We start from the raw sequence: 14,226 nt of genomic DNA, 5'->3' as shown, positions 1-14,226 counted from the left end.
ATAATTGATGAGTTTTGTTAGAATCGTAATGGATCAAGACCACACTAAAAAAACAGGCCGTAATGCTCGTCAAGCATGACGTCACGATAGAAGACGGCAATGACTTAATGTTGGCCGTTTGTGATCAGCTGCTTGTTTTAATCTTTCCTTGGAAAATAAATAAATAAATACCTACGTCATTGCCGTCATGCTTGACGAGCATTACGGCCTGTTTTTTTACTGTGGCCTTGAATGGATGCACTCAGAAAAAGAATCAGGAGAGCATTTGCTGAAATAAATGGTTTCATTTTGGTAGTGTTTGATCCAAACTGGAATTTAGACTTGACTATTTGCATGCCAATAATGGCAAACACGTTGATTTTAGTTAGCTTCTTATCATTAACCAGAACTTGAAATGATTTTCTAGACTTTGATTGTTATTTCATAACTTAAAGTGGAAAAATTAAGGTTTTATGGCTCTTTGAAGGTGTAAATTTTTTTCATAAACACCCTGTATTTGTTCAATTGACTTGAATATCACTTGATAAATCAAAGTGTGTACTTATCAAAAGCAGTTTTGTATTAATTTCTTTTCTTTTTGTTTGTTGACGATTCTTACTGATGCAGATGGCACAACTGCTTAGTGAAAGCCTTTATGAATAATTTTGGGTGTCTGGACTACAATCTTACTTCAAGGCTCTGCTATGGTTTTGATAGTTCCGCAATACGATCACACATTAATTTTGTCTGTAAATTTAAGTTATCCAATAGTTTTTCTTCTTTTTTCAATACAGTAGAACCTTGAATTAATGAACTTAATTTGTTCTTACCTTAACAACTTTAACCCACAAATATTTTTTTTATTTTTACAAACATGTTTATTCTTCTAAAAAATAATCCCAGAATATACTTGAATGATACTTTTGACTGCATATATTGATTAAATATTATATTATTATTAGGAATGAATCGTCATTTTCATAGTATGATGGTTAATCCGGCCAGGGGCTTGGTCCCGCGGTGGCCGGATATGAGGGGCTCTACTGTGTAGGGTAATCACATCATTAAGGCATTGCATAAGAACTGAAAGAAACAATGTCTTGTTTTTCAAATGCCCAAATTAAATTCTATTAAGGATTAAGGAATGAAAAATAATAAATCATTGGTATTTCATTAATCATTCGTTTATTACTTAATTACTAAAGATCATAAAAAACTAATTTCCTCATTGATAGTGAAAGTGAGAAAGGAATATACATATAAAATTAACATAATTATTACTGTTTGCCCGAAATAGTTTAAACTCTGGATAACACAATTCAACAATCAACAGAGTTTAAGCTATTTAGTTGATTTACACACACATACATAAACATTGGCACATTAACTAAAACACTCACATATCATACCCTTGTCACTATATAACTAAGTATATACGTATTTACTTATACTTAACACAAACTAAATACAATCATTCAATATCATACAAAAGGTTAAGTAGTATTTTAGAACATTACCTACTAAATAGATAAAAGTGTTGTAAAATTAGTAAATATTACCATTTTGTGCATTTTTAGGCTTGGCAAAGCTAAAAAAAATAGTTTGTCATAGTTCTATTAAATGTATTGGTCGTTTTAAGGCACAGAATATTTACAAAATGAAGCACTTTGGGAACCATCATCATCTTCATTGTATTGTGTGAGCATAAACAGGCCGCTTCTTGTGCTACGGTGTGAAATAAAATTATCTAGCATATTTGTATACATCTAGTACTTTACAGTGTAAGGAATATTACATTACTTAAGTTTACACACATTCTTAGTAAACAATCCAAAATTAACCATAATCAAGAGAGAAAAAATACTTCAAAATATTTTATTACAAACTCAAATAATAAAACAACGCCACTATCAATTTGCTACGTGCTTTTAAAACGTAACAGATGATTATTGTGCTTCAACAGTTTGTAGCATAATTTTTTTATCGGGGCGGTCTAAAGTAGACTTGAAGAATACAAAAAGGCTTCTAAAAGAAAGCCCTTTTACTCCCTTATCATGAAATGAAAATAAGAATAGTTTGTTACAATCATAAAACTACATAAGATGGGTGATATAAATTTTAAAATGTTAGGAACAAACATTAAGTGGTTTTCGAATACAAAATATTAAGTAGGTTTACGTTTTTTCCATTAAATAATCATCAAAACATTTAAGTAAAAATAAGTATATCGACTTAAGAACTAGATTATCATACAAGACCTTCTTAAGTAAATTGTTCACCAATGATGAAAATATTTGACAAATTAAGCAGTAATGTAGCAACTAGCAAACTAGAACTAACGTTACAAGATTTAAGTATTTTGTAAATTTACTAAGCAAAACACCGGTATTATATAAAGCTTTTTTGGAGATGGAAATTGTTGAACAATTTTTAAAATTTATTATTAGGTTTAGTTCCTTGAAATTGATGGATAGTTTGATTTGAACAAAAACTTGATTCAGATAAACAATGGTTAGGAGTATCCAGATTTTTGAACACACCTTATGATCAGATAAACCAAAACCATTGAATAGTATGAGTAAACCTCTCATTCTTTTGTAAAACCTAAAGCTTATTTTGTTATTTTCATGTTGTTGGCGTTAAGTACTGGTGTGGATGATTTTTTAAGCACTCTATAGAGAAAGTATTTTTAATGACAGCTGATAAAGAAAATTAATATTCCAAGCTCTAATTTAGAGCAAGGAAAACCAATCAGCTGATTTTGCCTTTTCCATAAATTTACTTTTCCTAGCTCTCAATCAGTTCTTTATTTGTCCACTACTTGAGATAAGTTTTATAATTTAAATCAGTTGTTTTCACTGTATAACAATCTAATTGTAAACAGAAATAGGAAGGAATTTGCATCTTGTTGAAAAGTAGCTTTCATAATTTGTACCAAAAGTGATTTTCCGGCATTTTCTCCTATTATTCATTACGGCTTTGTCTCGTACGTGAAACTTACTCTCACATGCTCAGCATTTGTGTGTTCCGTGTTCGGCTTTTAGCAATATAAAAAAGTATGATTTGTGCTTTACAATTTGGTTTTAAAACAAGAGGATGGGCTATTGTTGATAATTAGATAAAAAGATACAAAAACACCATCTACATGAACCAGACAGAACTAAAATTTTCTTCAACTGATCATTAAAAATGATGAATCTATTAATAAGCGAATATGATAAACGTATCCCAAAAAATCCTGTTACATCGTTTGGTGTTATTCTCGTTCAAAAGGATTCATTAATTCACTTACCAGACGGATAGATGTCATAAGTGACAGTATATATGTTTCCCAGATATTTAGATTGTCTAATCATAAGGTGTATGAAAACGGTTCTTCACGACACACTAGGCTGATAAATAATTCAGTTGAACTTAAAACCCTCAAAGGCACAGTAGTAGGAACAAAGTATTTCCTATGGCAACAATAAATTTCATTCCAATTACAATTAATATAAAAAAACTAGAAAATTTGTTGTTTTCAACGTTGCAGATTAATTTTAATATTACATTGGAGTTTATGTCTAAAATGTAGGGATGGACGAGATTGGATTTTTAGTTCGAGACGAGACGAGACGAGATTTTTTATTTCTCATAAAATTTCGAGACGAGATCGAGACGGGATTTCCCTTCTCATACACAACGGGAAATGCACGTTCAAAATTTTTACCTGATTTTGTAACATTGTTAGATGACTATTTAAATACAAAAATAATGATAATAGGCAAGAATATTTACAATCTTTTATTAAAAAACATAAGCATAACATTTTTTTATTAATCACGCCTAACTTATTAAAAATGCCTACGATTAGGAAACATAGTGATATCAGTTAGGATAGAGTTCAACTTATCCTAAAATAAAATAAATCATAAAATAAAAGCAATATTAATTTTTATAAAATAATTACTTGTTTTGACTTTTTATAGTAATAAAACATTCCTCACACTGCTTACACTTAACAAAACTTCTCAAATGTTATTAAAGTAATATTATTAAAATAATTAAAGTAATATTTACATTTAAAGAATTAGTTAAATAAGAACGCCTTCGCAAAGGAAACGCAACTACAACACGCTCCTGTATTGCGGGTATTGCATTGACTTTCTGCAGGCGTTTTTAATTTTTTTTTATTCTCGTCTCGATAAAAATCTCGGCCAAAAAGAAATCTCGTCTCGTGTAACGAGATTTAAAATTTCCCGAAAATTTCCCGAAATTTCGAGACTTGACCATCCCTACTAAAATGTTAAAATAGCAATGCTTTTACAACAAAGCAATAAGACTGTTTTACAAATGGCCTACAGTCTGTATGATGGATCCTGTCTCCTGATCCTGTGTCTACCTGGGACTGGCCTGAGCCTTAAACTATTGGCCAGTGCCCAGGTAGACGGAGGGATAGGAGACAGGTTTCATCATACAGACTATAAATAAACTACAGTTGGCTCTTACTAACTTGAACTTTGATAATACAAGTGGGCTAGAGTCTACTGTATTTGAAACTAACCATAACTTTAGAACTGGTTTCTGTGGCAGTTCAGGGGAGGGGCTAAAATCTTCCCATTGGACCATGGGAAAAATGTAAACATACATTTTGTCTGAAAAACTTAGGGGAGGTTTTGGGACACTGTTCTAGACGTTTAAAAATTGCTATAGACAGCCACGCAATGGCTTTAAAAATACCAAATTCTGGACACCCTTTTCCCAGTAGCCCTAGAACCGCCACTGGCCGGTCAGTTTCTACAAATCACAGTCAATCAAAATAAATCTGCAAACTATAACCCTTGGAACACTAACCTGTGTAAGGTTATTTTGTTCAAATAAATAAGCACCATGTGATTAAACATTTAAAGAAAATATAAGACCTTCGTCTGAGTGCAGATTTTGAACGGATCTCTTTCACACGACCACTACTCTATGTACTGCACATAAGCTGGTCCTTTTGAAATAACCGAATAGTCGAATAGTAAAATACATTGTCACACATAATGAAAAAATTTGTACACATAGATTAGGTCTGTATGATCTGGATCACAGCGAGTCGCTCAGTGTCGCAGTACTATTAGTGAGTCGGAACTGACTGACTGTTCATGTTTTTCTTTACTCTGGCAGTGACGATGGTAAAGCCGATGCTGCCAGCGAGACCCACGCACACCAGGATCAGCAGCTGGACATGTAGACTAATCATGGTGCTGCTGTAGAAGCTGAGGGCTGTAGACATACTCTGCAACAAGACCACAGTGTACACTGTCTATATTCAAATTCTAAACACAAATAAAAATCTCAATACCATTCATTTGGTTCAGCCTCTAATACTTATACTTAATACTTTTTCATTTTAATGGTGACCTTAAATACTTTTTAAGCCAAGTATAAATGGAGATGAGCGTAGGATGAGTGGCGTGATCTTGCAGTCTTGTTAGTGACCAAGGCCGACATATTCCTTAGACACAGCTCCCAGCTAATGGCAACTAAGGGACCTACAGATTATAGTGGAATCCGAACCACATTTTTGCCTAGGTATTAACAAATTGATCTAATTATCATGATAGTACTGCGGATAGTTGTAGTACTCACTAGTGCGGACGTTAATCCACACTAGAGAGTATCGCATCCACAGTGCATGCCTATAAATATCCACAATTGACCTCCTAGTAGCTGGATTACAGGATGACGACGCCGTCCCAGTCTCCACCTCGGTCACCATATTAGATTAGATTCATAGGTAGACCCTCTATAACAAGTTACCATTGATAACAAGCGTCATGTTCAAACTCCCTAAAATTTATTTTACCCCTTTATCACATTTTATTATAAATGTCAATGAGAATTCAACCTTGATAACAAGTCTTATTTAAATGTCCATGGGGTGTTGTTATCAAGGATCCACTGTAATCTAAGTTAATAACAACTGTTATATAGGACAATATTACTGTTATTGGACAATATTAAGTTACAATATTAAGCTATTGGTTGGCTGCTCTGCCTACATCTGCGTAGGGCTCCTTGATTGGGTGACAAGAGTTCCGGAAGCTGATCAACTGGTTCCAATCAAGCTGTGTATTTAGATAGTTGTCTTAGTGTCCTCCTTAAGCTTATTATTATTATTATAAATATAAGCTGTTCAAGCTTAATTAGACACTGCACAGTAAATTTTATTAATTTACAGTTGCATGGACATGATCAAAAACAACAGATTGATAAACATTTACAGCTTGAAATAGAAGAACGACAAGTACAAATAACACTCACATTGATGAAGTTGAAAAGAGCAACAGTCTGCGAGCTGTCGTTGGGGTACATGGCCTCCAGTAGAGCGTAGATCTGTGATGTGAAGCAGCCGTCACCCACTCCGATCATCATGGAGCACAACATTGCCAGCCACACACTGTTGACAACATACAAGTCATTAGACACATATCATCATCATGTGCTACGCACCATAAAGCTTTCTATAGGCTATTCATTAACTTAGGCCTACAAAATTCCTTTGGCTACTAAGTTAGCCCACATTGAACTGAAAGTCAATTTTATTTCTTAATAAAGATAATTCCTAATTTGTGTTTTGTTTCTGTCTAATAAGGTAAGTCTTTGTCTTAATCTTATAATTATGAATTATTTTAAGAATAAATAGATTTGGTAAGTTACAATATAAAATTTATTAATGAAATACAAATATAAGATAAGTTATTGGTTGAATTTAGTTACAGGGTAAGTTAACAATGGTAAATTTTCAAAATGGTGGGGGTTCCAAAGTGGATCAAAAGATTCTAGGCTTATATTGGGCTGGTTTCTTCTAAAGTACACTTATTAATATTTAAATAGGCTATGAGCTCTTAATCCAGGGAGGGGTGGTCGTGCCGGTTCGAATGATATGTTAGGCTTCTTTAAAATGCAAATAATTTAATTTAGTTATTGTTCTGAAATAAGTTAAGCTAGGTTCATGATGCTATTAATATAGGCTAATAATGTTAATGTCCAAAGAAAGATTCCAAATGGTTTCACTGAATTTAATGAAATAAAATAGAATTTGAAGATTAAATTTTGAATAAAAGTTCAATTTGAAATATGTATATCTTGATGAGTTGAGTTTTTGGGCCTAGTAGGCTATTCTGATTAAATGTCCAATGAAGATTTGTCCTTAGCTAAATAGGATGGATGATGGTTACCAAATTTGGAGTGTCTGTCTTCTTATAAATTGGTACTCTTCAATGCACTTGTCCAATACTTTTGGATGATGAGAAATTTAAAATATAGGTTTTACTTTGGGATTATAAATTTTAGTTTAAATCAAACACAATTTCCGATAGAATGATGTTCACACTGTGAAGAGTTGGCAGGATCTGGGGAGAGGCAATGGTAGAAGCTCAGGAAGTCCATGTCCATTGTTGCAATGATGCACAGCTGGTTAAATTTACATGAATGACACTTGCCACAGTAATTTTGATTTTCTTTGGATAATTTTGAAAAATAATACTATATTTGAGATTTTATTACTATATTGCAATTTTCTTACAATTATATATCATTCTAAATAAATGATTATTGTTGGTTTTTGATGAGTACTTAATAGGTATGGAGAGAATTTGCATAAATATTTTATTGTAACATGAAATAGGATGATGTTTCTGTGGGGTGATGGGATATTATATAACATTGAACAAAATTTGATAAAATAACACATTAACAAGGAGAAACATATTAAATAACTGATAATACATTATCAGGGGCATTAACAGACATTATGAGAGAAAATATACAAAATAATAGAGAAATTAATGTTAATGATGAATGAATGACATGTAATATTACAAATTATCCCCACAGAAATCTGTATGCTATGAAATGAAATACAGATTTCGACAAAATATGAAATGGAATCATGAATCATTAATATGAATGATACTTACAGATAGGTATGAATAACATTAAATGATTGATTTTCTGGATGATAGAACATTGGGTGATAATACAATAAAATTATAATATAAATTAACAAATGTGTAGGACAATAACATTAAAAGGGGGAAAATAGAATAGAGTGTTCATGGCCTGGCATGGGAAGAAAGGGATATTATGGCTGTTGTTCCATACTGTTCAATACCAAATAACTTTATTGTTTCTTTGTTATTAAGGAGATCACAGTTTATTAGTAAGTGAGTATTGTTTATAAACTTTATCACCTGGGTATCAGTTTATGGAAAACACAATTTATGGGGTCACGCACTCGCGATTAAGGTCCATGGCACAATTTGGTTAGAGATGATGATGCACAAAAGTCTGTTGATGGATGAAACACATTATGAAATTTATTGATATAGAATGTCTTCGAGGGTAGGGTCATCATTATTTATCTCGTCGATCACAGCTTCTATTGCTCGGGTTGGTTCCAAATATTTCTTGAGGGCTGATACATGGTAGGGGCCGTATAAAACATCTTCATCTTCTTTCGCTGATATTTATTTAATAAAATGCTTAATTTTCCACGTTCTTCTGCGGTTATGTACGTATTTCTTGCTAGGGAATTATCTATTTCTTCTTGGGTTAATGTTTCATCTTCGATTGGATCTGTTTTTCTATTTTTGAAGTTATTTATTGTGCTGTTTAATTTATTATATATTGGATCATCGTGATATACATCAAACGTTTCATCATTAAAATATTCATTATTTGGCCTATGGCTATCATTAATTATTAAGTGACATATTTGTCCCTCTTGGTTGCACATACAAAACTTCAAAGTAACATTGTGATTATTTATCTGCATATCTATTTCATTTGTGTTGAAATTCAGATCCATTTTAAGATTAGACAAAACATCTACTCCTAGTATTATAGGTTTTATTAGATTTGGTACAATAAGATATTCCAATGGCAAGGTGTGTTCTGCAATTGTAGTGGGAACGTAAATAATTCGAGAGACTCTTTTAGATCGCTCATTTGTAGCAGTTTTGATTACTGTGTTATTAACTGGAAATTCTTCAAATGGTGAAATTTTGGATTTGTTTTCACTGAACCAGGATTCTGATATACAAGTTATTGATGAACCAGTGTCAACTAATGCGTTTACTCTAATATTATTAAGTTTGATGCTAATTTCTGGGCAACTTATTTGAGTGAAATTTGGAGATTGATTATTTTCTGAATCATTTTCTAATAAGAAGTTCTTATCGCACATTATACTTTGGGATTGAAGATGATTTATTTCATTACCGAGAATTTCATAAATAGGCGCTGTAATTTTAGAGTTAACTAATGATAATTGACCCTCTCGGTTGTCGCTTACAGCGCCGAACCGTTTTCCTGTATATTTGGTGCAGGATGAGTTTGTGGCTCGTAACTGTGTGATGATTGGTCGTTTGGAGGAGCACTTGGCACGTAGTTATTTTGTCTTATTACTGCGCAGAGCTGAGCTTGTTCTTGGGTTGGGTGGTTTCTGTAGGTCCGTTGGTTGTTGTCACCGTTACGTGGAGGATATCTGTCTCGTTGATATGGTTTGTTTTCATGGTTTCGGTCGTAAGTAGGATGATTGTAGTTAGGACGGTAATTTTGATGATTTGGATAATTTCTGTGTTGGTGATTGTTGTTGTATGAATTGTTGTGATATGAAGTTATCTTGGGTTGGTACGCTCTCTGATTCTCGTAGCGGCCGTTTTGATGATAGGTGTGTGGTTGTTGATTTGGAGTTGTCGGTCGGTTATTGGATGAGCTGTTGTGATTCTGGTTGTTGGTGCGTGTCTTCTTTGGTCCGTCTTTGAGGTCTTCACGTTATAGAAGTCTTTCTAATGCACGTACGGTGGTGATGTTTTGTACATTGATGCAGTCTTGTATGATGGAGTCAAATCTCTCTGCCATCAGTGTCACAATTTCTTCTTCGGTTAGGCAAGGGCTCATAGATTGGAGTGAAATTACACGTTCTGTAAGGTATTCACTGCGGCTGAGGGTACCATTTGACCGGTATTTTTCTGATTCGATTTTGGCTCTTAAGCTGCGTTGTACTTCTCTTGACCAGTATTTAGCTTCGAATTCGTTGGAAAATTGTTCCCAGGAACTTAAGTCAGTCTTGACGAGTTGTAGCCATCTTGAGGCGGGACCTTCGAATGAAGTTTCTAGCAGGTCTTTGAGATATTCAATCGGGTCATAATTGCTGTTTCGCTCAAGTCCTCTGTCGTAATATCTTTTCAATTTATTAAGATATTCTTTTGGGTTGCCACTTCGGCCGTTGAATTTTGGTATTTGTCGGTCTTTCTCTTCATTTCCATTGCATATAATTTTGATTGGGCCTTGGAAGTTTTCAAATGTTTTGCTTTGTTTGAGGGTTTCCACTTCTTGTTCACATTTTATTAGATTGCGATTTAAATTTTGTATTTCAGCTTGCTGAGATTCTAAAGTTTTGTTTTGGATGGTGAGTTTTGGGAGAATTTCGTTTTGTATGATGGCCAAATTAGCTTTGGAATTTTGTTTGGATTCTTGCCTGGTTCGATGAGAAAGTTCTTCAATTTTTTGGTCAAAATTCTGTTCATGCATTACCAATTGTGTTTTGACAGCAGATAGGATGTCATTTTGTCTCTGTTGATTTTTATTATCAGATATTGATTGTTGTTGTGTAAGATTATCAATCACGAATTGGCGCATTTGATCTTGTGATTCATCAATTTTTTGTGTGAGTTTCTCATTGAGTTTAATCATTTCTTCAGCTTGTGTTGTCTGAGTGATCTTAATTGAGTTGATTTCGATCTGGAATTTATTTTGACTTTCACGATTTTCTAAAATATGAGTTTCTAGTGCATTTCGGCAAGCTTGAATTTCTAGGCTATTAGCATCAATTTTATCATTGAAGCTTTGAGTGAGTTCAACTTTTAATTCATTAAGTTTGCTGTTGATTTTATTATTAATTTCTGCTTTAATTTCGGTATTTGATTCGTCAATTTTGTTGCTCAATTTAGTATCTAGTTTAGTCATGAGAGCAATTAAAGTATTAATATCTGATGGTGCAATTAGTGCTGACGTGACAGTAGTATTTGTTGTCGCTGTTTCACCGACAGTGACGCTAGGATTGTCAAGTCGTTGCCGTGTTGGTAGGTCTAGGTGACGTTCGTCGTCGTCGGCTATATTCGGTAACGATCGGCTGTGTTCGGGTGCGGGTGTCTGAGTTATTGATCCGCTAATGTGACCTTGGCTATCACCTGGCATTTTGGAAACATTCAGACTTTGTTTACTAGACAGTTCAGTGGCAACATATGCAAACAGACTTGTAGGAATGGGAATACTATTGTCTGATTGGTCCATGGACTCGTTGTTTTCTTCCTCTGTGTGTTCTGATGTCTGCTGTGGATGTGTTTTTTGTTCTGTGTCCGTGCATGTGATGTCATCAAGATGGCGACGTTCTTCTTCAATCTCGCTCTCGCTGTCAGTTTGAGTGTCGTATTCGTAATTCGGATTTAGGTTAGAATTTTTCCGGTTGGGTCTTAAATTATATCCTTTCTCGGCCATGATTAATTATTGTACTAATTATGCAAATTGTGCGTGATTAATTAATGTTTTGTATAACGGCTTTGTGTTGTTATTGGGGTTAGGGAATGTTAATTACGGGACGTACAGTACAATAGGCTATGGGTTCTTACGATCTAGTACAACTTAAGGTTAACTTAGCTTAAATCGAAAATTGCAATATTTTATGACTACCGTAATATATCATTCGAAAGCCGACACGTTGGGTCGCCAATTTTGCTACGCACCATAAAGCTTTCTATAGGCTATTCATTAACTTAGGCCTACAAAATTCCTTTGGCTACTAAGTTAGCCCACATTGAACTGAAAGTCAATTTTATTTCTTAATAAAGATAATTCCTAATTTGTGTTTTGTTTCTGTCTAATAAGGTAAGTCTTTGTCTTAATCTTATAATTATGAATTATTTTAAGAATAAATAGATTTGGTAAGTTACAATATAAAATTTATTAATGAAATACAAATATAAGATAAGTTATTGGTTGAATTTAGTTACAGGGTAAGTTAACAATGGTAAATTTTCAAAATGGTGGGGGTTCCAAAGTGGATCAAAAGATTCTAGGCTTATATTGGGCTGGTTTCTTCTAAAGTACACTAATTAATATTTAAATAGGCTATGAGCTCTTAATCCAGGGAGGGGTGGTCGTGCCGGTTCGAATGATATGTTAGGCTTCTTTAAAATGCAAATAATTTAATTTAGTTATTGTTCTGAAATAAGTTAAGCTAGGTTCATGATGCTATTAATATAGGCTAATAATGTTAATGTCCAAAGAAAGATTCCAAATGGTTTCACTGAATTTAATGAAATAAAATAGAATTTGAAGATTAAATTTTGAATAAAAGTTCAATTTGAAATATGTATATCTTGATGAGTTGAGTTTTTGGGCCTAGTAGGCTATTCTGATTAAATGTCCAATGAAGATTTGTCCTTAGCTAAATAGGATGGATGATGGTTACCAAATTTGGAGTGTCTGTCTTCTTATAAATTGGTACTCTTCAATGCACTTGTCCAATACTTTTGGATGATGAGAAATTTAAAATATAGGTTTTACTTTGGGATTATAAATTTTAGTTTAAATCAAACACAATTTCCGATAGAATGATGTTCACACTGTGAAGAGTTGGCAGGATCTGGGGAGAGGCAATGGTAGAAGCTCAGGAAGTCCATGTCCATTGTTGCAATGATGCACAGCTGGTTAAATTTACATGAATGACACTTGCCACAGTAATTTTGATTTTCTTTGGATAATTTTGAAAAATAATACTATATTTGAGATTTTATTACTATATTGCAATTTTCTTACAATTATATATCATTCTAAATAAATGATTATTGTTGGTTTTTGATGAGTACTTAATAGGTATGGAGAGAATTTGCATAAATATTTTATTGTAACATGAAATAGGATGATGTTTCTGTGGGGTGATGGGATATTATATAACATTGAACAAAATTTGATAAAATAACACATTAACAAGGAGAAACATATTAAATAACTGATAATACATTATCAGGGGCATTAACAGACATTATGAGAGAAAATATACAAAATAATAGAGAAATTAATGTTAATGATGAATGAATGACATGTAATATTACACATGCCAATAGACAACAGTCATTATCATGATTGATTTGTAGCAAACGGATTGATGTTTAAATTAATAATTACAACTTATGTCAACCAATCCAGTATATCTATGGAGGACGCACGTTTCGACCTTTAGGACATCTTCTGCTCCGCTGTTGCACTAGGTTATTCCACACTTAGTTGCATTGTTGGTGTAGCAACCGCGTAAAATATTTTACATTGAGAAACGTAGTCTGACCACGTAAACATAAAAACACGACACTGACGAAAACAGTTAGTAAAACTATCACCGTGCGCACGGCTGAACGGGCTCGGGACTGCGGCGGCACTCAAGTGAGTAAAGTGAGTGCCGCCGCAGTCCCTCACTTTACTAAAGTGTATAAATGTTTTTGCCTTAAGTAGACGCCTTGTTAAAGTTCAAAATCTCAATAAAATACAAAGACATCATGAATACATGATTAATTATACAGAGTTGTCTCAACTATCAGACCTTCCATCCACACTGTGGGAGATTTAATACAGGAAAATCAATTGATATTTTCATGTGATATAATTGTGACTATAATAAAAATATGGGAAATTCGCTAAAAGTAGTTTTAGTAACAAGCCTTCAACAGGTTTGGCAACAAAAGTTTTATAAATCTGATATTTTTAACAGGTAAAGAATTTTTTTTCACTGTGCAATGCGATATTTTTGCTTATTTGACCTTACTGCAATTGTTTTTGGTTGGACAATCGAGACTCTACTATACAAGTGTGTCCTGCTCCTATGTACCAGGACATACTCTCTAACCTTACAAACAAGTCTTTACTTACTTGCTTTCAATATAAGCTGCTTCATGTGTGTCCCCGAAATTCGCAGAGTTTGGTAAGTTGAAGAATGAAATCAAGTAGCAAAGCGCCTGAACAAAGAATCCGATGCAAACAATGTAAACTCCACCCCACTTGAACTTGGAGATGTGCGTGCCCTTGAGGATCAGAACTGAGCCAGCTGAAACAGTAAACATAATGTTAAGAAATTAAAGCATGCAGACGACATCAATAGTTTGTCAGCAAATCAGCAGGCCCAAAAAATTTAAAAAGCTTTAAAAACAATAGTGGCCTTACCCG

General features: G+C 33.5%; 1 protein-coding gene across 1 annotated transcript in view; it reads right to left on the bottom strand.

The window, feature by feature from the left end:
• Window positions 1–1,147: 1,147 nt before the first annotated feature.
• The window catches only part of LOC128999548 (UNC93-like protein MFSD11), a 55,950-nt gene continuing 42,871 nt past the window's right edge, over window positions 1,148–14,226 (bottom strand). The window contains exons 6-8 of the mRNA XM_054426119.1: window positions 13,933–14,107; window positions 6,268–6,403; window positions 1,148–5,239 (exon numbers count right to left, since the gene is read on the bottom strand). Of these exons, the coding sequence (XP_054282094.1) occupies window positions 5,078–5,239; window positions 6,268–6,403; window positions 13,933–14,107 (473 nt within the window). The 3' untranslated portion in view covers window positions 1,148–5,077. The remainder of the gene's footprint in view (window positions 5,240–6,267; window positions 6,404–13,932; window positions 14,108–14,226) is intronic.

Source organism: Macrosteles quadrilineatus, unplaced genomic scaffold, assembly GCF_028750875.1.
Source record: "Macrosteles quadrilineatus isolate MER2022 unplaced genomic scaffold, UCM_ALF_1.0 Scaffold_8__2_contigs__length_117827958, whole genome shotgun sequence".
Classification (NCBI taxonomy): domain Eukaryota; kingdom Metazoa; phylum Arthropoda; class Insecta; order Hemiptera; family Cicadellidae; genus Macrosteles; species Macrosteles quadrilineatus.
Note: the sequence above shows the minus strand (reverse complement) of the source record. Positions and strands in the feature narration are given on the sequence as shown.